At 39.9% G+C, this 23,716-nt stretch overlaps 1 protein-coding gene across 1 annotated transcript in view; it reads right to left on the bottom strand.

The window, feature by feature from the left end:
* Positions 1–571: 571 nt before the first annotated feature.
* Positions 572–23,716, bottom strand: part of LOC117296529 (proto-oncogene tyrosine-protein kinase ROS-like) — a 56,094-nt gene continuing 32,949 nt past the window's right edge. The window contains exons 21-42 of the mRNA XM_033779501.1: positions 23,382–23,623; positions 21,680–21,743; positions 21,108–21,319; positions 20,569–20,759; positions 20,084–20,376; positions 19,301–19,474; positions 18,790–18,977; positions 17,875–18,013; positions 16,846–17,093; positions 15,426–15,623; positions 14,671–14,875; positions 13,986–14,109; positions 13,474–13,640; positions 12,796–12,882; positions 9,561–9,699; positions 8,558–8,714; positions 6,826–6,890; positions 6,329–6,556; positions 5,498–5,701; positions 4,300–4,434; positions 3,504–3,640; positions 572–2,252 (exon numbers count right to left, since the gene is read on the bottom strand). Coding sequence (XP_033635392.1) covers positions 1,570–2,252; positions 3,504–3,640; positions 4,300–4,434; positions 5,498–5,701; positions 6,329–6,556; positions 6,826–6,890; positions 8,558–8,714; positions 9,561–9,699; positions 12,796–12,882; positions 13,474–13,640; positions 13,986–14,109; positions 14,671–14,875; positions 15,426–15,623; positions 16,846–17,093; positions 17,875–18,013; positions 18,790–18,977; positions 19,301–19,474; positions 20,084–20,376; positions 20,569–20,759; positions 21,108–21,319; positions 21,680–21,743; positions 23,382–23,623 — 4,280 coding nt within the window. The 3' untranslated portion in view covers positions 572–1,569. The remainder of the gene's footprint in view (positions 2,253–3,503; positions 3,641–4,299; positions 4,435–5,497; positions 5,702–6,328; positions 6,557–6,825; positions 6,891–8,557; positions 8,715–9,560; positions 9,700–12,795; positions 12,883–13,473; positions 13,641–13,985; positions 14,110–14,670; positions 14,876–15,425; positions 15,624–16,845; positions 17,094–17,874; positions 18,014–18,789; positions 18,978–19,300; positions 19,475–20,083; positions 20,377–20,568; positions 20,760–21,107; positions 21,320–21,679; positions 21,744–23,381; positions 23,624–23,716) is intronic.

The following is a 23,716-nucleotide window of genomic DNA, read 5'->3' as shown; positions in this document are numbered from 1 at the left end:
ATTTAAAAGTAATTTTCCCACAATAAAGCCTGGTTCATACTTCATGCGAATGCGAAGCGAATTTGACATGAATTTGACGTCACGACCCTCCTTCCGCAGCGATATTCGCAAGTGAGTTGCCCAGAGTTCAACTGCTGCCAATTATTTGTTGCAAATTTGTGACGTCAACATTCGCTTCGCATTCGCATGAAGTATGAACCGGGCTTAAGTAAGCAACACAACCATTAAATGGATTAGTACAACTGTTTTAAACACATTCCTGTTATTAAAGCCATTGGACACTTTCGGTAAACAGTATTGTCCAAGGCCCACACTTCGTGTATCACAACTTATATATAAAAAGTTACAAACCTGTGAAATTTTAGGCTCAATCAGTCATTGGAGTCGGGAGAAAATAACTGAAAAACCCACCCACATTTCCGCACGTTTCGCGTGTCATTATGTGTGTGTTTAAAATAAATCCGTAATTCTTGATATCGAGAATTTATATTGTTTCAATGTTTTCTCATAAAGTAAAGCATTTCATGGAATAATATTTCAAGATAAGTCTTTCACCATTACCTTCTGTAAACCCTGTAAGTAATTTGTAGATCTGTGAACTTTCAAATTTGTTTCTGTTCCGAAAGTGTCCAATGGCTTTAAGTACTTAAAATATTGCCTCTAAGTAGCGGAACACTATAAATATATGAACTACAAATTTAAGAAATTCTTCTCTTATTTAAATCCTTTTACTTTTCCAAATGTGTAGAAGACCTGACAAAAACACTGTTAACAGTTGTGGTATAAAAAAAACTGCAAAAGCTATGTACAATTATTTACTAATAAAAGTTAGTTTGTTGCATAAAACAATTTATCTGATATTGAATCATGAATTATTAATAATTTCATTTGGAGCACCTTGAGTATGTGAGTAATTTTCAACTTGATGTTTCAAAACTTTCCAATAACTTCATTGCTACAAACATGTATAAGGTAATGCTTAAGATATTTAGATCAAATGCAAATGAGCAGCTATGGCTATTAAAGCATTAGATGCCCATAGAAACAGCCGTGGTCAATACAGCATCTATTTAATTGGTATTAAATAATTTGAATTCAGTAGAAATAAAGAAATTGAGCTGCTTTGCATTTAATAAAGTTTCCTGGAACATAATCAGGCCCAACTTTACCTCTTCATTTGCTTTTATGACAAATTTATTTACAGGAGTTAAAACACAACTAATACTGGTGCTGTTTGGTGACAATTGTCTCATGTTGCGATGTGAATAAACACAACAACAAAATAGGATAGATAAAATGCACATTAGACCCTGTGCTTATGACATGACAAACCTAAACAGCGCCCTCACTGAGAGTACACACATGCACGCTTTCATTGTCTATCCCATTAGGGTGTATTAGCTTTGTAAATGTGATGAATAAGCTACGTTAATGTGATGAGTTTCACAAAACTTTGATCAGGCATAAAATCAGGACAACTTTTGGCAAGTTTGAAAAATAATGAAACTTGATTTGATGTGTGACCAATGCCAATATCGCCAGAAAGTTTAGTTACATCAATTGCATATATTAGACTTCAAATACAAATGGATCCTCAGGGATAGTTTTGGGCCAGTTTGTATAATCTCTTCTCTCTGCCTCATCAAGAGAGTCTTGTCTGAAAGGGTTAGGTGCTCGTTGTCTTTGTGTAGTGGATGGTGTACTTAGAAGAACTGGTTCTTCCATACTGACTACAGTGACTGGACTCTTAGACTCCTCAGGTTGATTATTTATCTTCTTGTCTTTCTGAATTCCTCTTGCCTTCTTCTCATGGTCTACCCAACTTCCTTTCATATTTAATGGCATCTTCTTAGAGGTTGGTTTCTCCCTTGAAGCAGCAGTAGCACCAGCACCACTTGGCTGCCTGGTAACCTGCTCTGGTTTAGGCACATTTGCACCAGTAGCTTTACTGAATGATGATGGTGCTGCTGTGTACCGTGGTTCTAAATCAGCTCGCTTCTCCTGAGGTAACCCTAACGAGTCTCGTTTAGACTGTTTAGGTTTTGGTCTGGCACCCTGTGTACTGTATGCATCTTGTCCCTGCTGTTCCTGATATCTCCTTGCATCCTCCCTTGCTCTTGCTTTGACCTCTGCTAAGCTGTCACTACTATCATTACGATGAAGTGATTGTGCGCTATCCATAGGTTGTAGATAATCTTCATTGCCTTGTGCTCCTCCTCCTCCTCCTAATCGTAGGTACTTGATAGAATCACCTGAAAATTAAATCATTTCAGTTTGTTATTTATATCAAACAAAGTACAGCTTTGGTTACAAATATAAATAATATCAGTACTAGTCTAGAACAGAAGTATTGCCATCTAATTAACTGACATAGTATGTACAATAATTTTCAACACATTAGCTGCAACATATTAAATAGATGTTGATAGGTAGTACATTGAAAGGTGATCTACTCTAGCATTGAAACAGTCGTGGTTCAAATCCCACCTGAGTGAATTGCCTGTGGATTTTTTTAACATAACTTGGAAAGTACCAAATATACAGTGCTTTAATAGTGCAAGGGTAGAAAAACAAGTATAACTTATACATTGATATTCAAATCAAAAATATTCAGGGGTGGCTCAAAATCTGAAACATTCCAGTAATTGAAATATCAACTGAAAACATGAAAATCTTCAGTGCTTTAAAGACACTGGACACTATTGGTAATTGTAAAGACCAGTCTTCTATCGTGGTGTATCTCAACATATGCATAAAATAACAAACCTGTGAAAATTTGAGCTCAATTGGTTGTCAAAGTTGCGAGATAATAATGAAAGAAAAAACACCCTTGTCACACAAAGTTATGTGCTTTCAGATGCTTGATTTCAAGACCTCAAAATTTAATTCTGAGGTCTTGAAATCAAATTCGAGGAAAATTACTTCTTTCTCAAAAACTACATCACTTCAGAGGGAGCTGTTTCTCACAATGTTTTGTACTATCAACAGCTCCCCATTACTCGTTACCAAGTAAGGTTTTGTGCTGATAATTATTTTTGAGTAAATACCAATAGTGTCCACTGCCTTTAAGTTTTGAAGCTGAAATTTAAACACAAGCAAAATATGACAGGGCACAAAACTATTTTACAATTATGTGAACCACTCATTGCTTCTACACACAAAAGCATCACAATAGACTCCAATGACCTGTACATTGTGATAGTCTACTGTACTGCTTTAAGACAACTGGAATGAGGACGTCTATTAACAATCAATAATTTACCAGGTGTTGCGTCAAATCCCTTGTCTGGGGTAATATACGTAACCCTTGATTTGAGACCTTTATTCTGCTTTTGTACAATGTGGCATGCAAGAATAGACAGGCTGAAACGATTACTCAATAAGCTTCAAAATGGTCCACAAATAATACTGCAGGTTGGCAGACGTGAAGTGGTTAATACAAGGCACTTTTTAATCAATGCGTTTGATACCACAAATATATATGGGATTAAAAGGGCACTAACCTTCAAATCCTGGGTTATCTACTCCACTGGACATGGATGCAGATTTGCGTCTGTAGCTGTCTAACTTCTCTAAAGTAGAGTGGAAAGATGGCCGCCCTTCAGGTTGCTTCTCCCAACACTTCAGCATCAGGTGATGTCTGAGGTTAAAGTTCAGTGATACAAGAAGCGAATATTTTAACACTATAAAATTGGCTGTAGAACCAAGGCCCAATTTCATAAAGCTTGGAATCTGTAAGCAAATAAACTTCTAAGCAGTATTTCTGTCTAACAGTTTTATTGAAGTGGGTCATGGGTCAGACATTTGGCCCAACTTATAAAAACATTCTGCACTTAAAAATACCCATAAGGCATGTTATGATATGGGCTTGAAACACAGAATTCACTGATAACTAGCACCATTCTATTAGGGCCTAGTCTGTAAAACATAGCTGTAAGGAAAACATGTTAGAAGGCAAACACCCCTTAAAATAAAACTAGTTTTGTCTAATAATGAATCCTCTTTAACACTCAGGGTGCACAAGTAAGACAAAACTAATATCCTGAGTATGCAAATCAAAGGGTTTTGTAGTAAATCTAAATAACAAACAATAAAAAACTAGGGTAGTGGGTATGGGTATCCCCTTGGTCTAGAGGATGAAGCCCCCTCAACCTCCTGGGTGTTACATTTCTAAAGACCCTCTACGATACCACAAATAAAGAGCTGGTGTAGTGGGAACCTCCTTACATGGCATGGGTTAGGGTTAAGTAGAATACTTCAGAATAGATATTTCCAAGAAGTATTTAAGATTGAACTCACATGTCATCAGGACAGTTGTCTGGTCTATCCAATCGTCCACCAGAAGTCACATAATGAAGGACTTCTACATTAGTTCTAGCTGGATACGGTTGCTGACCCAACGTCATTACCTCCCAGACCAGAACGCCAAATGACCTAACAAGCACAACATTCAATAATATCAGACAGTGAGGGGTGGGGTGGGTGTAGGAGATAAGAGGGTGGGGAAGGGTTAGGGTTGGGGAATTAATGGAGGGGAGAGATCTATATAAAGCTACACACCAAACATCAGGCGGCAAAGTGACGACACCATTAGTGGCGGGAGTGGAAAGGTAATGATGTTGTTTTAGTGAGGGAGGATGAGTGGAGGTTTTAGTGCATGTGGGTTAGGCAGGGGAAGAGCTAGGGGGTAGGAGGTAAGGTATGGGTAGGGTTAGGGGGTAGGGCTAGGGGGTAGGGGTAAGGCATGGGTAGGGCTAGGGGCTAGGAGGTAAGGTATGGGTAGGACTATGGGGTAGGGGTAAGGCATGGGTAGGGCTAGGGGGTAGGAGGTAAGGTATGGGTAGGACTAGGGGGTAGGAGGTATAAGGTATGGGTAGGGCTAGGGGGTAGGAGGTATAAGGTATGGGTAGGGCTAGGGGGTAGGGGTTAGGTATGGGTAGGGCTAGGGGGTAGGAGGTAAGATATGGGTAGGGCTAGGGGGTAGGAGGTATAAGGTATGGGTAGGGCTAGGGGGTAGGGCTAGGGGGTAGGGGTTAGGTATGGGTAGGGCTAGGGGGTAGGAGGTATAAGGTATGGGTAGGGCTAGGGGTAGGGCTAGGGTGTAGGGGTAAGGCATGGGTAGGGCTAGGGGTAGGAGGTAAGGTATGGGTGGGGTTAGGGGGTAGGGTTAGGGTTAGGGCTAGGGGTAAGGTATAGGTAGGGCTAGGGGGTAGGAGGTAAGGTATGGGTAGGGTTAGGGGTAGGGCTAGGGGATAGGGGTAAGGCATGGGTAGGGCTAGGGGTAGGGCTAAGGCAGGGGAGGAGTTAGGGGGTAGGAGGTAAGGTATGGGGTAGGGCTAGGAGAAGGAGTAAGGTATGGTGTTGGCCTAGAGGGTAGGGCATAGAGCAGGGTTGGAGAAGGGGTAGGGCTAGGGGGTAGGACAGGAGAAAGGGCAGAGAGCAGGGCTAGGGCAGGGCTAGGGACAGGGCTGGGGTAGGGAATAAAACATGTACATACCACACATCAGACTGCACAGTGAAGACTCCATCCATCAATGCCTCAGGGCACATCCATCTCACTGGTAACAATCCCTCTCCTTCTTTGCGGTAATAGTCGCTCTTATAAATATCTCGAGCTAGACCAAAGTCACCAATCTTGACTACTCGATCAGGGCTGAGGTAATCTTTGACGGATACCAGGCAATTTCTAGCAGCTAAATCCCTGTTTTATAAAAATTATCACTCTTAAGAAGCATTCTTTATATACAAAAATACACAAACTAGTGCTGGGTAAATAGTGAATTTTTGGTTAACCCCTTTATAGGAGGATTATCCGGTTACTTGGTTGTAATTACACGACTATAAATCCGGTTTATAAATAGGTATTCGCGCCTCTTGTGAATATCCGGTTAAGAAGAAAAAAAGGCATCCACGGTTACGGATAGGAAAAGCTATTCGCCATTAACCGGATATTCGAATTATTCGCCCAAGCCTAACACAAACAGTTGCCGATGGTAGATGTGAAAGCTATTTCTCCTATGAGTTTATAGAAGATCTGGATATTGCCTTCTTCCACTAAAGACAACACCTGGCTATTGGCTATTGATGGCAGATGTCTGGGGTCAATAGATTGTATACATGTATCAGCCGAGTGTAAATATTACCTGGGTAAGAAGAAAATTAGTGAAATAAATAATGTTCAGTTGTGATTCATTATTAGTAGACACTGGGCGAGCAGGGCAGGGTTTGTTCAGTTTCACTTGGCCAAATTTTTTTTAGCTGGGATCGTAGCGTCTGCAAACATCAAATGGTGTACTTATAAGATAAACCTGATGAGAAGATTATTTACCTGTGAACGAATTTAAGGCTTTCCAGATAGCGACATCCCTTTGCTACATCCATAACGATATCAATAAGATCTAAAGGGCTAAGATGACAAGGAGTGATAGAGGTTCCTCTAGCTCCACGAAGATAAGACAAAAGATCACCTCCTTCCATTAACTCTAGAATGATGAACTGAGGATCGTTGTGAAGACATACACCAAGTAAACCAAGGATGTGCTTGTCATTGAAATTCCTGCAATGAAATCATAAAGATGTCATCAATTAATTCCATACTTAATAGTTTTCTTACAATGCTTTATCTAAGACTTTGAATTATGAGTGCAAAATGCCTAGTGACCAGTGAAATACGCTTGAAGTAAGCATAGAATTCCCTGTTTCCATAAAATTTTTTTGCTGACAGTAAGTGGAGCCATGAAACTGGCCCCTGATAATAATTGGAATTGGTATTAGTATACATTAGGAATATTAGTATTAAGGAAATGTTAAGGGAATCTAACATACCCCATCAATGAAGCCTCTTTTAAGAACTCTTCTTTTTCCTGGTCAGTGGCTCCTTGTCTCAAAGTCTGGAAGTAAACCACAAACATTCAACTCATAAAACACTTCATCATAATCAGTACCCTCCGCTGTTTCTCCAAATCATGATGCTGAACTTGAGGTTGTTTTACTTGAAAGAGTGACAATTGAAAACAACCTCAAATCGGACCAAAAAATCCATTTACTCATTAGCAATGGCTCAAATAGACTTTACATCGTCAGCAAGCTGAAGAAAAACTGACATATTTAGACCTTGCAAAAAAGTAGGAATATTTTGTTGAGTACAAATGCTGGCGTATAAATGTACACATGGCATAGGCTTTTATAGACATTTTAGGCCATTGAATCACATCAAACGACGACATTCGTATTGTCCGATTTTTGAGTTCCAATATCAACAAATCTTCTTCAAACTGGTTTGACACAACACTTGGCTCATTTCAAGGTGACAATCTAAGCGGGGCACTCTTCATCGCAACATTGGCTGGAGCCCTCAATGACGTCAGACAAGAAGCTGCACGTCCTGACCCACCAATATCTCCATCCTCTTTACCACTGGAGTCAGCTTACGCTGATGACGTTGACGTCCTTGACGAAGACAGTGAAAGCCTCTCAAGACTAATCCCCCTTACATCCAGAGTCTTGAAAGATTGGAACTTGTTTTTCAATGAGGGAAAAACTGAAAACACCCATATATACATGGCCTCAAACACTGAAGTTAATTAGGAAGGCATCCCATTCAAAGACCAGGAACCCTGGAGGACAAGCAAACTACTCGGTTCTCTGATGTGTTCTACAGCCGACATTCGACACCGTATCTGCCTCGCAATCGCAGCCTTCAACACATTTACCAAACTCTGGATGCAACCCCGCAAAATATCCATCACCTTACTAATGCATGTTTACAATGCCATGGTATTGTCTGTCTTCATGTACAACTCAAGTAGTTGGGCTGCACCTAAGAACGTACTTGAGAAGTTAGACACCTGCCACTGTCGACACCTTAGACGAATTCTTCGATGTCGCCGACCATCCGCGATGTCGAATAGCTTCCTATATATTCGATGTGGAGCTCGTCCCTTATCCGAATAAGTGAGGAAGGCAAGGTGGCGCATGCTCTGGCATGTGCTTCGACTGCATCCCGACTCACCCGCTCAGAATGCTCTCATGTTCGCAGTAGTTGGATCGGGACACCTAAGAGGCCGTCGTGGCCGTCACAAAACTAACTTACTCGACATTCTACGGAAAGACCTCCATGCTCGTCAGCTGTCCCTCAAGACCCATAATAAATAATAATAATAATAATAAGACTTGTAATGCGCACATATCCACCCTGCTGGGTGCTCAAGGCACAGTAAAACCAAAAACAAAACAAAAAAACAAAACACAACACAAAGAAAAACAGAAACAACAAAATTAGTCATTGAAAACCTGTGACATAAGATAAGTTTTGAGAAGAGACTTGAATTTTGCATGACAGTGACTTTCTACGGCTTCGTGACGTAGCCAGTGATCGTTTGTCCTGGAGAACTCTGTATTAGTAGAGACTGATAGGATATTTATTCAGCGTTCACTCGCTAATACTGTTCCTGTGTACAGTTTATATATAATCACATCTTCACAGGTTTTTCCAAGGGCAACACAATTAGAAGTTAGATTAAAAAAGGTAGAATATTTGATTGATTTTCTAAATTACCTTGACTGCTACTCTAGTCTCGCCTGAGTCAGTCCCAAGTATATCAACAGCAAGTCCCTCAAACACCTCACCAAACGCCCCACTACCAAGAAATGTGATTAATTTCAACCTCTCACGAGGAAAGATCGGCAACTCAACCTCAGCTCCATTAGTTGTTCTGAAATAGAAATCAATTGAACACTTCTAAATTCATTTAATCTAAGGTTTGACAAATTAATGAGCTTGAGATTAACGTACCAGCGCTATACAAACTGAGCTATCCAGCTTTTAGTTAGTGGTGTCCCTATTAGTCAATATCTTTGTTGGGGTTGGGGGTGCCAAGTCAGAAGCCATATAACCTTTAGCTACTCTGTAGCCAGCTCATGTCAATTTTTCATCGTCAAACCCACATCATTTAAAATCCACCAAGTGATGACAGCATGGATGGTTATCACTTTAGGCAGTGTGGTTTTGTACATGTAGTTCAAAACTTAACAAAATTGGAAAGAATTAAAAAAGAAAAAAATACACAATAAAGGCTCAAATTGTGCTTAAAACTCCACAAGACCTCAGGAATCGAATTGGGTTTTATATGGAACCAGAATATAAATGAGAAAGAACTTTCTAGATAGACTAAAATATAAACTGGTTTCATTTGAACCCACGCTCAGAGAAGATTTTTCTTATTTATTATGGGTGAGTATTTTGTTTTAATTGGAGGGTTTTACAAGACATAAAACTAACTTCTATTCAAAGACAACTTTTGAGTGAGGTAGGCCGGTTATTCTTCACATCAACAGCACAAGACAGTCAGAGTTGTTAGGTCCTCAGCTAACTGGCTGGTGCTAAAAATTACTTGCTTTGGGCCAAGGGTCCAGAGCCTAATTCAAGTATGATACACAGTTTCCAATAAAGTATGATTTTGTTGTCTTAGAAGGAAAATAAGACCAGTTTGCCATTCTATATTTTGCTCTCTGAAAGGACTAAACCCAACTGGAACAAAATGATTAGAATGTTGACTCACGTTACAGCATAGAGTGAGTTGTCTTTCTGTACAATGGTCATTGGGTATTGCCGTAATGTTGCCAGCTCAGTATCAGTTCGATATGAAACAGACACTCCATGTTTCCACTTTGCATCCTTCTTCATCTTACGACGAATAACTGCAAAACAAATTACAATCAAGATAAAGTTCATATAAGTACATGTACCAATCCACCAGAGGAATATTTCCATCTGAAAGCTCACTGATTCTAAAGTTCATACCAGTACCAATCCTAAAGAGAAATATTTCCATCTGAAAGCTCACTGATTCTAAAGTTCATACCAGTACCAATCCTCCAGAGAAATGTTTCCATTTGAAAGCTCACTGATTCTAAAGTTCATACCAGTACCAATCCTAAAGAGAAATATTTCCATCTGAAAGCTCACTGATTCTAAAGTTCATACCAGTACCAATCCTCCAGAGAAATATTTCCTTCTGAAAGCTCACTGATTCTAAAGTTCATACCAGTACCAATCCTCCAGAGAAATATTTCCATCTGAAAGCTCACTGATTCTAAAGTTCATACCAGTACCAATCCTCCAGAGAAATGTTTCCATCTGAAAGTTCACTGATTCTAAAGTTCATACCAGTACCAATCCTCTAGAGAAATATTCCCCTCTGAAAGCTCACTGATTCTAAAGTTCATACCAGTACCAATCCTCCAGAGAAATATTCCTGTTCATGAAACCATAGAGCATTGTGCGACCCTTTTTTGTTCCCTCCATTTTCCCTTTTTCCCCTTAAGTTTAATCGGCAACTCTTTCAGAAATAAATAGCAAGGTATTATATTTTTTTAAATAATCATGTTTGCAATCATATCAGTTAACCGAGGTTCAAAGTGTAAACAATCTGGTACCTTTTTGCTATAATCAGAATCAGCATGTACTATAACTACTAGATGTATGGAACATGACATAAATAGAGATATAGAAAGGTTTGCGGTAACACCATGTAATGACTATCTGTAATGAGTTGGGGTGGTTCTGAAAAGAACCGTTGGTTTTGACTCGCAGTTCGATCAGTATGCTCTGATCGTCTTCTGGAGAAAGCTGGACTCTGATGCTGCATGCTGCTATTAGAACTGTGGAGGCGGATTAGCTTGGTGATGCATGAAGGCGGGAAATAGAGGCGGGAAATGGAGCTCGGTGATGCGTGTTGAAACTGGATCCTGCTCTGGAGCCTTGAGTGGTGTGTGGGGGATGTGTGCTCACTGAACTGTGTCAGTAGGATAGTGAGGGTGTGGGGCCTAGGGGACTGAGGGTATAGAAGACCCAAAGCAGTCTAAATAAATAATGGAGTGGGGGCCTAGGTGACTGAGGGTAAAGAAGACCCAAAGCAGTCTAAATAAATAATGGAGTGGGGGCCTAGGTGACTGAGGGTATAGATGACCCAAAGCAGTCTAAATAAATAATGGAGTGGGGGCCTAGGTGACTGAGGGTATAGATGACCCAAAGCAGTCTAAATAAATAATGGAGTGGGGGCCTAGGTGACTGAGGGTATAGATGACCCAAAGTAGTCTAAATAAATAATGGAGTGGGGGCCTAGGTGACTGAGGGTATAGATGACCCAAAGCAGTCTAAATAAATAATGGAGTGGGGGCCTAGGTGACTGAGGGTATAGATGACCCAAAGTAGTCTAAATAAATAATGGAGTGGGGGCCTAGGTGACTGAGGGTATAGATGACCCAAAGCAGTCTAAATAAATAATGGAGTGGGGGCCTAGGTGACTGAGGGTATAGATGACCCAAAGCAGTCTAAATAAATAATGGAGTGGGGGCCTAGGTGACTGAGGGTATAGATGACCCAAAGTAGTCTAAATAAATAATGGAGTGGGGGCCTAGGTGACTGAGGGTATAGATGACCCAAAGCAGTCTAAATAAATAATGGAGTGAGGGCCTAGGTGACTGAGGGTAAAGAAGACCCAAAGCAGTCTAAATAAATAATGGAGTGGGGGCCTAGGTGACTGAGGGTATAGATGACCCAAAGCAGCCTAAGTAGTGGGGGGGGGGGCCTAGGTGAGTGAGGGTATACATGTAGATGACCCAAAGCAGCCTAAGTAGTGGGGGGGGGGGGGGGGCTAGGTGACTGAGGGTATAGATGACCCAAAGCAGTCTAAGTAGTGGGGGGGGGCCTAGGTGACTGAGGGTATAGATGACCCAAAGCAGCCTAAGTAGTGGGGGGGGGGCCTAGGTGACTGAGGGTATAGATGACCCAAAGCAGTCTAAGTAGTGGGGGGGGGGGGGCCTAGGTGACTGAGGGTATAGATGACCCAAAGCAGTCTAAGTAGTGGGGGGGGGGGGGCCTAGGTGACTGAGGGTATAGATGAACCAAAGCAGTCTAAGTAGTGGGGGGGGGGCCTAGGTGACTGAGGGTATAGATGACCCAAAGCAGTCTAAGTAGTGGGGGGGGCCTAGGTGACTGAGGGTATAGATGACCCAAAGCAGTCTAAGTAGTGGGGGGGGGGGGCCTAGGTGACTGAGGGTATAGATGACCCAAAGCAGTCTAAGCAGTGGGGGGGGGGGGCCTAGGTGACTGAGGGTATAGATGACCCAAAGCAGCCTAAGTAGTGGGGGGGGGGGGCCTAGGTGACTGAGGGTATAGATGACCCAAAGCAGCCTAAGTAGTGGGGGGGGGGCCTAGGTGACTGAGGGTATAGATGACTCAAAGCAGTCTAAGTAGTGGGGGGGGGGGGCCTAGGTGACTGAGGGTATAGATGACCCAAAGCAGTCTAAGTAGTGGGGGGCTATTACTAAGTTGAGGGGTTTGGGCCTAGGGAGTGACCGTGGATATAGAAGATCCATTGGTCGGGAGGAGGGGGAGCCAGATGTCATTGATGTGGAAGACCCAAAGCAGTCTAAATAAATAATGGAGTGGGGGCCTAGGTGACTGAGGGTATAGATGACCCAAAGCAGCCTAAGTAGTGGGGGGGGGGGGCTAATACTAAGTTGAGGGGTGTGGGCCTAGGGAGTGACCGTGGATATAGAAGATCCATTGGTCGGGAGGAGGGGGAGCCAGATGTCACTGATGTGGAAGCCGATGTCTTGGGGTACGGTGTCATGTTTATGAACCTCGATGGCCTCTCTGATGCGCCTTGGGTGCCATGCCTGGATCTCATTAGAGAAAGTCATTACATGGTGTTAACCGCAAACCTTTGTATATCATATTTCCACCATGCAAAGTTTCAAATCCTACATAAATAGAGATGTTGTACTTACTGACTGTGACGATAATGATAGCAAGTAGAACTAAGAGGACCACCACGGCACCTACTATAATGAACAGCATTGGATCTGTAGATTCCTCTGCAATTACAACAAGTAACTATGCTCAGTAACAATTTAATTGCACACAATAAAACCTCAAACCGGAACACACCGACCATTCAAGATGTTTTACTATATTTTTGCTCCTTCTTTAAATGTTGTGTTTTGTAAACCTAATTGCTATTTCTGCTCATATCTTTTTATCCTGCCTTGTAATGTTTTTGACTGTTCTGTAAGTGAGTAGAGTGAGTACTGATCTGGTATAATAAACACTTGAGATTGACTTGTTGCACTGTATGGACCAGTAATGGTCCAAGAGCACAGAACACCAAACCAAGCTGCATTGGTATTGTTCTTTAAGTGATTAGAGTAAGAACACGCACCACTACTGGGGGAAAAAGCTTCCACGCTGCTGCCCCCAAACTCAGGAATAATTTACCTTACAGCATCCGCCACTCCAGCTCACTAGCAGTCTTCAAGAAATCTCTCAAAACCCACTCGTTCAACTGATTTGTTTGCCTTTTGTTTATTCTTTGCTCTTTGTTATTTTGTGTGTACAGCGCTGTGGTACTTTCCCCTGTTAGTTAGAGCGCTTTATAAATACCTTGTATTATTATTATTATTACTGACCTGGTATAATAAACACTTGAGATTGACTTGTCGCACTGTATGGACCAATACCCTCAAATGATTCTGCAGCAACACGGAAAACATACGCCTCTTGACTAGTTAGATTAACAGCTCTCCAAAGACGAGTTGGGCCTTTGTACACTGTCTTCCATATGCCTTGATCTGGTCTACACAGGAAAAACATGATTTATATTTATTTGGTCAATGATACAAGACACATGCGTCATAATAAGACAAAACTTAAATTGCATGCAAGGAAATTTACTGTTTGAAGCACACTGCACTCATGAGGCAAAAACTATGGTCAATTCTTAATCTCAACTATAAAAAAAGTAATTGAATGTGATAAGCATACACCAACATCTGTAGTTACACATGTTATAATGTTGTGTTCTGTAGGTTTGAGTCGAATAAGTGATGTCAAAACCCAATGTTTTGATCTGTATGCTCAGTCTGTCTTCAGTATAAAGGTGACAATTATGGTGTGAATTTGCTACTGTACATGTACCCACTTTGCTTGGAGTATGTACGTCAAATCTCCTGGACCATTAGCAAGTGGGGCATCCCAAATCACATCAAATAATGTTTTAGAAGACTCGTCAATCTCTGGTGGTGGTATGGCTGATGGTAGTCCAGCTAGAAATACAAATAATAAACAACATTTCAATCAAGTGAAGGTATATAGACCAGGGAACAAAAATAAGTAACAATCAAGCATATTGGTAGTTTGAGATAGAAAAAAAAAGTGACTAGAGGGGATTTGAACCAACAACCTGCAGTTTAACGTGCCGGGGCTCTACCAACTGAGCTATCCAGCCTTATATGGTGATCTTCCTTTTAGTCAATATCTTTATTGGGGTGTGCCATTCAGAAACGATTCAACCTGTAAATGCCCTAATAGCAATGGATCATACCATTCTATGGACAAATTTGCTTTGAATGATGAGATTTGGGAGTAACACTATTTAAAAGTAACTCTACAAACCTGCAGTTTAACGTGCCGGGGCTCTACCAACTGAGCTATCCAGCCTTATATGGTGATCTTCCTTTTAGTCAATATCTTTATTGGGGTGTGCCATTCAGAAACGATTCAACCTGTAAATGCCCTAATAGCAATGGATCACACCAGTCTATGGACAAATTTGCTTTGAATGATGAGATTTGGGAGTAACACTATTTAGAAGTAACTCTACAAACCTGCAGTTTCATAACTTGTGATCCTAATCAGATCATTGGAGTAGTCATACAACCGCCCAGTGATGTAAATAACATTGGCTCGTACATGATAGTGAGAGTACGGCATAAGCCCAGGTAAAACTTGGCTGTACATCATGTTTCCTGTTGTGTTAGTAGAGTTGATACTGGTCCATGATCTTGAATCTTTATTGTTACTGGGCTGCGGCTGAAAACAACAACGTAAATTTAAAATTAGCGACAGATTTTAGGTTGGATTTACACTTGATCTAAATTATGTGGGTCATGACACCTATTTCCGAGAGTAAGGCATTTAACCATAATTACTTCTCTTCACCTAGGTGTATAAATAGGAGCCTATGAGGGCAGGGACAATTGTTTTGAATTAACCCTTCAGAATACTATAAGTAGCTGTTCACACATATAGCCTCGCTACCATTGGCAGAGAGCCATATATGGATACCTCTCATCACTAACCCCTGGAAGGAAAGCACTGAAACAAAAATACTATCTGGCTACCAAAAATAGTCTGCTCTGCGCGCACGCTTTCTTAAAGTGTTTGAGTGTTTAGCATGTGAGATTCAAAAATGCGTATTTTGATGCAATCCACTTCAAATGAATGTTGCTTTTACACCCTACACCATTATACACTTCACCACAAGATTCAAAGTCACACTTCCAGGGGTTTATGATCGAGCAATGCATTCTGAAATAGAATGGTGTGAGAAGAACAAGGTTGAGGTTGAAAGATGGCTGACCTCTAAGCCTACGTATCCAGCATAGAGATACTCCAAGGTGTGTTGCATCACACTATCATCACTAGGTGACATCCATGAGATAACTAACTCATCAAAGGAACTAGACACAAGCTGAACGGACTGTGGAGGCTGGAAGGTTGTTGATGTTATGACTTCACTTAGACTGGATCCTTCTCCAATCTCAGGAAATGTTTCAATCTATAAAATATATAAAGGGTAAAGGAGGTTGGGTACAAGACAAATGGGTTTCTAGTTGGCAGCAGACTTACCAGGTAAATCTATTGTTCTTGGAAATGTGAGCATGCTCAGAACGACTTAAACAATGAAAGTTTACCTGGTAAGTCTGCTGCCACTTAGCATATTTATTGTTATAAATACGGACAAATAATAAGCTGCCACTTAGCATATTCATTGCTATAAATACAGACAAATAATAAGCTGCCACTTAGTATATTTATTGTTATAAATACCGACAAATAATAAGCTGCAACTTAGTATATTTATTGTTATAAGTACGGACAAATAATAAGCTGCCACTTAGTATATTTATTGTTATAAATACGGACAAATAATAAGCTGCCACTTAGTATATTTATTGTTATAAATACGGACAAATAATAAGCTGCCACTTAGCATATTTATTGTTATAAATACAGACAAATAATAAGCAGCAGTTTTGATGTCAATTAAAAAATTGAACTGAGCAGAGTTTTGAGAACCGGAAAATGCATCATTTGTTTTTTTATACTGCACATACAAAACCCTGTCAATCGATTGGTGGTAAACAGATAATGTATCATCCTTCATTTTTCATTTTTGCCGCTTGCTCCAATATGTTTTATAGGAGTCCTATTTGTGTGGAAAACGAGGATAGGTTTCAAACTCAGTTATAAAGGTTATCATACACAATTTGGACACACGTTTGGTGAGTAAAATGTTAAATATATTATCGCATGCGTCAATGAAATTTGAATTCATCAGTTATTGTATTTGCTTTGTATCAATAATTTGTTTATAATTGTTGGGTTCAATTTGATAAAATGCAGACTGAGCCGTGCATGCTAGTCGCATCGGTATCTTAACAAAAGGCATCAACATCAGTTTATTGCGTCCATTATCTTGGTGGAACATACATCAGAGCAACATGTTACAATCAAGGAGATAATCAGAGATGCATTCATAGAGAAGAGTTTCCATAACTAGGAAGATTTCCAAACTGGTTCTTTACCACATGGAAAGCTTGGTTTATTTTTAGGGAACTTTTTGTAGAATCAGGGAGATAATCAGAGATACATTCATAGAGAAGAGTTTCCATAACTAGGAAGATTTACAAACTGGTTCTTTACAACATGGAAAGATTGGTTTATTTAATCAGGGAGATTTGGCAGCTCTGCATATTTAAACGTGTTTTCAAACCTACCTGGAAATGGTATTCCTGGGCCCCAATCAAATCCCTAATATTAGCCTCAAATTCATCATCTGAAATATTCCTGACGGCTGAGTTGTCTCTTACTCCAGTAAATTCAGTTCCATTGGTCATGTAAGTGAAACTTATTTTGTAAGTTAGTGTTTTGATTGGTCCATTGGGTTGGGATGGACGGAGCCATTGAACTTTCACATTGTTTGGATCCAGAACAATGACAGTGACATCACGAGCTTCGCTGGGTACTGCAGAGAAAAATAACCAAGAAAAATACTGTATCTGAAAACCTTAAACATGCAAAAGCTGATTATGGTATTTACAACCAAAAGTAAGGACAATTTGTTTACATAATAATATTTGTGCATGGTTTCTTCCTGACTCGCACAACAGATTGAACCAAAATGTTCACAGGTTTGTTATTTCGGTTGATCTATAAAACATTAACACTGTTTGTGACTTCTTTATCAGCTCTACCAATCCTTACATAGATATCAGAATGACATTCTTTATCCAAGAGGTAGGCTTTAAAGTGGCATTTATAACTGGTCATTCTTGGTGGTTTTAATGATTCACTCATCTGCTCAAGAATGGCCATGGTGAAGGGTTCAAACCCTATCAACACATCAGGTTTAATATTAATAACATACTGTCTTATATAGTGCAAGTATCTATAAAGTACTCAAGGTGCCTGAACAAAACACAAATGTTTTATAAATGTTTTAATTTAATGAGACAGTACGAAGCACCTTTAAGGTTTCACGAGGTGCTGCAGCGAACTTGGTTGTCACTGCCAGAAATACCGCAGCAAACACATTAACACACGCATAGCTTGCATCCCTCCGAAGGACGAAACAATAATGTATCTAGCTTAAGGACACAAGTGCCTCGACCAGAACTCGAACCCACACTCTGCTGTTCAGAAACACCAGAGCTTGAATCTGATGTGCTTGACCACTCAGCATTAAAACACCCCCAAATTAACCAAACTAACAAAGTCGAACACTACCAAGTTTGTTGATATTTTACCTCCAATGCCAGTCATGTAGATAGCTTCAGGTCCTGGTGTTGGATCACTAACAGTGTAGTAATTATGAGTTGATACATTGATACTGTACTCTGTAAAAGCGTCCAAGTTGTCCAAAAGAACTGATGACTCTGAAGTTGTCTGTTCAGAAAAAGAATGTTTACACAGGTGTTATTGTTACATTTTAGGTACCAGACAAACATTATCAGCAGGTGTGTCAAGGCCGAGCGGTTAAGAGCACCGGATTCAAGCTCTAGTGTTTGATCGGCAGGGTGTGGGTTCGGATCCCGGTCGTGACACTTGCTACATAAAATTGGGGAGGTAGTACTTTCTGCTCTACCGGCCAGGCTTCGGACTGATGATACCCAAGCCTAGCATCTGTATGGACTGTAAAAGGGGTAACCCTGTATCAGCCCTAGGAGTAGGTGGCAACGGCCGTTGGAAAAAAATAATTGTAGCCCACACCTTGAAGTGGCCATCAGGCCTCGTGTGTCTGGCGACTTGCATAAAAAAATATATAAAAAAATTAAAAATTGAGCACAAAGTTGTAAATCTGATTTTCTGCTATTTTGAAATCAGAAAAGCAGATAACCACTTTCCGTCCTCCACAGTGCAAGATTTGATTTATATCCAGACGTCCAGATCTTAAATCAATCCTTATCGTGGAAATCAGTGGAGGAACATGAGAGTTGAAATGATGCTTTCATACTTTCTAGTATGACCCAAAACTCGTACTGCATTGTTTAATACCATCTGCAATCAAAGTTTGACATGTCTTGTGTTATCTATGTATTATCTTTCAAGTATTCATTGATACTAGATAAATTAATACATGAATTGATGATTCAATCAAAACTATTCGCTTCAAAATCACTTAAGGTTATGAATACATCTGAAAAATAAATCTAACAACTTACCTTAGTCACTGGCACCATGCCTGTCTGCATCTTCCCATAATTCAGTGTGTACACAACAGTTGCCATACTAATCCCAATGCATTGTGGTATTACTACAATTGGGAGTAGGGTAAGGTTCAAAGTGCTGGTTGTGCTGGATACTAACTGGGCTTGTTGGTCGTAGCTTTGCGGAGATAAACATGCTGGATCTTTTAAAAAAAAGTCAAAGAAATGATATCATTTGTAGCACACAAAAAAGAATTAGAAAAGTTGCTTAGTGGTAAAACAACTTGACAACATACTCTCTTGTGAGTTGTAATGGTCCTGCAAAACACCAACGAAAAATGTCTTTTGTCTTCATCAAAGGATAATACCAGTCTAACATTGTTTCTTCTTCAATGTCACCACCCTCTATCTCTTTAATGATTATAAAAAGTTGATTCAGCCATAAAAAAATATCCAAATACCCTTTAGAGATCATTCATTAAGAGCAATTGAGGCTTCCAGAAAGAAAGATTTCAAATTCATTTACCAGGATAAGGCTGTAGATTATTCCCAAATGCAGCCAGAACTGGTACTTCAGCAGTAGGTACAACCTCTGACCTGAAATCTTGACCTGTGACCTTATCAGCACTAGCTACAATGCCTTGGTTGTTTGTCCAGTAGACCCTAGTCTGGTCTACAGTTAGAGAGTCTGGAGGTAGACCTGGAAGAACGGAATGAAATTGAATTGTAATGCTTTAGGAGGAATTATTTTCATCTAGTTAAAGTGAGTTTTTATTCCTGCTGCTTTTCAACCAAGCATCAAAGTGACATAATATTACTATCCTTGTTCGCCAGACATAAACAGTTCCAGACATCTCAACACCTTAGGAGTATGCAGCACCAGCAACCAAATCAGCTAATCATTTCAAATCAACAATCTCTATCGACCACATACCCATTCAGAAAAAAAAACTTTATTTTTTAAGAAAAAGGAAGAGAAACAATTTTAGTTTAGTGTCTTGCTAAAGGACATGAGTGTCATGACCAGGATTTGAACCCACACCCTGATGACTCAGCTATCAACAATTTGAACAAATTATTTACCTATTTGTTTCTACGTTATTTACACTGGGCAAAATCAGCTCATCGTGAAAGCCATTTTCCACTGACGGAAAATAAATCCACAAAAAAATACATTGTTAAAAATGCATCCATGTATCCTCCCAAAGGCTGGATATGTGCGCATTTCAAGTCTTATTATTATTATTATCATTATAAAAGGATCTATGCAAAGATCTGAAATAAAAGATCTGAAATAAAAGTGACATACCAGACTGAGCATGCTCAGACGCCCTGACAACGAGACGACAAACGCATCCTTCTAAATCAGATGCCCATACATCTCCCAGAACACTATCAGCAAAAAACAGCTCAGCACTCTCAACATTTGATTGGTCCATAGCTACAGCTCCACTTGGCATCACACCGTCACTACAGCTACAAGCCTCACGCCGACGCCTTCCACCCTGTGATCCTAAGATAGGTCGTGAACTCTGACCTTGTAAGTCAGAGGTCATTAAAGTTTTACCACCTTGGGTGCTTTGCTCGGTCCAATAAAGACGGCTGTGAATAAAAACAGTGGCATGGGGCTTATTTGATAAGGTTTAAGATTGAAAGCTGACTAAGTATAAATTCACATCGGTCCAATCCACCAGACAAAAAGAGACAATATGTACAATAATAGGGCCACACTAAGTCACATAAAGAGCAAATGATAATTGTGTGAAAAAAATGACAATTAAGAGGAATATGTACCTTTTTGCAGGGTCAACTACAACTCCCAAATAACTAGATGTTTCATTCTCGGTTATTGTAGTCAGTGCTGATTCTGTTGAAATCGTTGTGTCATATCTATAGATTTCATCATCTTGTGTAATGTAGATACAGCGTGATAACCAATCAACTGCTAAACCACTTGAGGGAGGCAGATCAGAAATCGCAAATAGCTGAGGACAGAAATTAATAATAACTGTCAAAAAACCTTTGACTTCACTGACATCTCACAAAATAAAGTCTTATTACCAATAACCGCTGTTACCTACCAGCAGTGGGAGGGTTGACTGTGTACTATATCTATGCATTCACCACATGATATCATACTGCAGGCTGGCATAGTGCATTTTTCATTATATTTAATAGCCAGACAGTAGGAGGGTTGACTGTGTACTGTATCTATGCATTCACTACATGATATCATACATGACATCATAATGCAGGCTGGCATAGTGACACCACAGTGGTAGATTATGTAATGGTCAGACACTATGAGGATTGCAACATAGATTCCTACATACCTCTTGTTCATTACTGCCATCAAAGTTACTACTCTTAACCTTCATCTTAGTTGTATCAGCCCAGAAGATGAGTTCATCTTGAGCAATGAATGCTACAGCAGAAGCTGAAACACTCTGACCACCAAGTAACTCTGTAGTCATCCCAGTATCTATGTCTGTTTGTGTTATACCATTAGGTCCAATAGAGAACAGGATTGGAGGTGGAGAAGAGGCTGTAAGGAGATCAAACCATTATTAGTTGAAACACTTTGCAGTGCATCAATTAGAAATAATGCAATGTTTAATCATGCGATGGCTTCCTTTCTTTTATTATAAGTACCTTAAAGTTTAAAGGCGTTTTTTTTGTCACAGGATTTTACAAAGTACGAACCACTATTCTTAGAGTATAATTTGTTGATCTCATTCAGGAAGGCTTGAGGAGCCTTGGGAAGAGGGGGGGGGGGGGGGGGGGGGGGCTGGGCTCTACTCAACTGCTGCATAGTTTGAACTGTCTTTGTGAGCCTGAATAATGGCAATTAACTAAACAAAAGTAACCACTTTGCAAAGACAAGGTTTACTTGTGTATTACTTACCATTGGTTGACACATTGAGGAGTGTAGTTGCTGGTCCATTACCAATAGCTGTAAATCCTTCCACCTAAGCAAATAAAATCAAATATAATCAACACTTATCAGCATTGGGTGCAATATATAATGTATCTAAAGACAGTATGCCAGTCCATCGCAGGTTTATACTCACCAGCTCTGGCTAGTACCCATTTGAACTCCTGGATGGAGAGAAGCAATTGTGATATAGTGCCTTGCGTAAGGACATAAATGGGTGACTGTCAAGGCTAGGATAAAAACCCATATTCTGAAATTCACAGAACTTGAGTCCATTGCACTAGACCACTCAGCCTAGACTACCTATATACAAACTAAAATAACTGTTACCACTAACTCACTTAGTCAGACTTTCATTTTGACAACTTCATGTACCACAGACAGAAAATCTCATGTTGGCGTTCAAAGAATAAATACCCATGCTGGTATCAGTTTTGGAAAGCTGCATTTAAACTGGTTCAAACCAGCTTGATGAAATTGGGTCTGTATACAACGAGAGAGACTTACCTGAAAATAGTTGACTGAGTTTGGTTCCAAGTTGTGAACTTTAATCCCGTCAATGTCATGATTGACGATCCTCATCATAAGAGAATCAAGAGATGATCCCAAATGTACTTTATAAACAATCAGGATACCAATAAATTGGGTCTGGATTCAACGAGAGAGAGACTTACCTGGAAATAGTAGACTGAGTTTGGTTCCAAGTTGTGAACTTTAATCTTGTTAATGTCATGATTGACGATCCTCATCATAAGAGAATTAAGAGATGATCCCCAATGTACTTTATAACCAATCAGGATACCATTAAATTGGGTCTGGATTCAACGACAGAAAGACTTACCTGGAAATAGTAGACTGAGTTTGGTTCCAGGTTTTAAACTTTAATCTCGTTAATGTCATGATTGACGATCCTCATCATAAGAGAATTAAGAGATGATCCCCAATGTACTTTATAACCAATCAGGATACCATTAAATTGGGTCTGGATTCAACGACAGAGAGACTTACCTGGAAATAGTAGACTGAGTTTGGTTCCAAGTTGTGAACTTTAATCTCGTTAATGTCATGATTGACGATCCTCATCATAAGCGAATTAAGAGATGATCCCCAATGTACTTTATAACCAATCAGGATACTATTAAATTGGGTCTGGATTCAACGACAGAGAGACTTACCTGGAAATAGTAGACTGAGTTTGGTTCCAAGTTGTGAACTTTAATCTCATTAATGTCATGATTGACGATCCTCATCATAAGAGAATCAAGAAATGATCCCCAATGTACTTTATAAACAATCAGGATACCATTAAATTGGGTCTGGATTCAACGACAGAGACTTACCTGGAAATAGTAGACAGAGTTTGGTTCCAAGTTGTGAACTTTAATCTCGTTAATGTCATGATTGACGATCCTCATCATAAGAGAATTAAGAGATGATCCCCAATGTACTTTATAACCAATCAGGATACCATTAAATTGGGTCTGGATTCAACAATAGAGACTTACCTGGAAATAGTAGACAGAGTTTGGTTCCAAGTTGTGAACTTTAATCTCGTTAATGTCATGATTGACAATCCTCATCATAAGCGAATTAAGAGATGATCCCCAATGTACTTTATAACCAATCAGGATACCATTAAATTGGGTCTGGATTCAACGAGAGAGAGACTTACCTGGAAATAGTAGACAGAGTTTGGTTCCAGGTTGTAAACTTTAATCTCGTTAATGTCATGATTGACGATCCTCATTATAAGTGAATTAAGAGATGATCCCCAATGTACTTTATAACCAATCAGGATACCATTAACTTCCGCAACAGGATCCCAACGGAACGTAGCGCTATAGTTACTCAACCCAGTGTAGATATTCTTATCTTCAGTTACAAAGGCTCTGGAATTCTCAGGAATTGTTGGAACTGTAGAATAGAGAACGAGTTAAGACCATCAACTTTATTTTATATAAAGACCTTGCCATGCTCCTTCTCTATGCTCATATAGGGGGAGGGGGA

Source organism: Asterias rubens, chromosome 11, assembly GCF_902459465.1.
Source record: "Asterias rubens chromosome 11, eAstRub1.3, whole genome shotgun sequence".
NCBI lineage: Eukaryota > Metazoa > Echinodermata > Asteroidea > Forcipulatida > Asteriidae > Asterias > Asterias rubens.
Note: the sequence above shows the minus strand (reverse complement) of the source record. Positions and strands in the feature narration are given on the sequence as shown.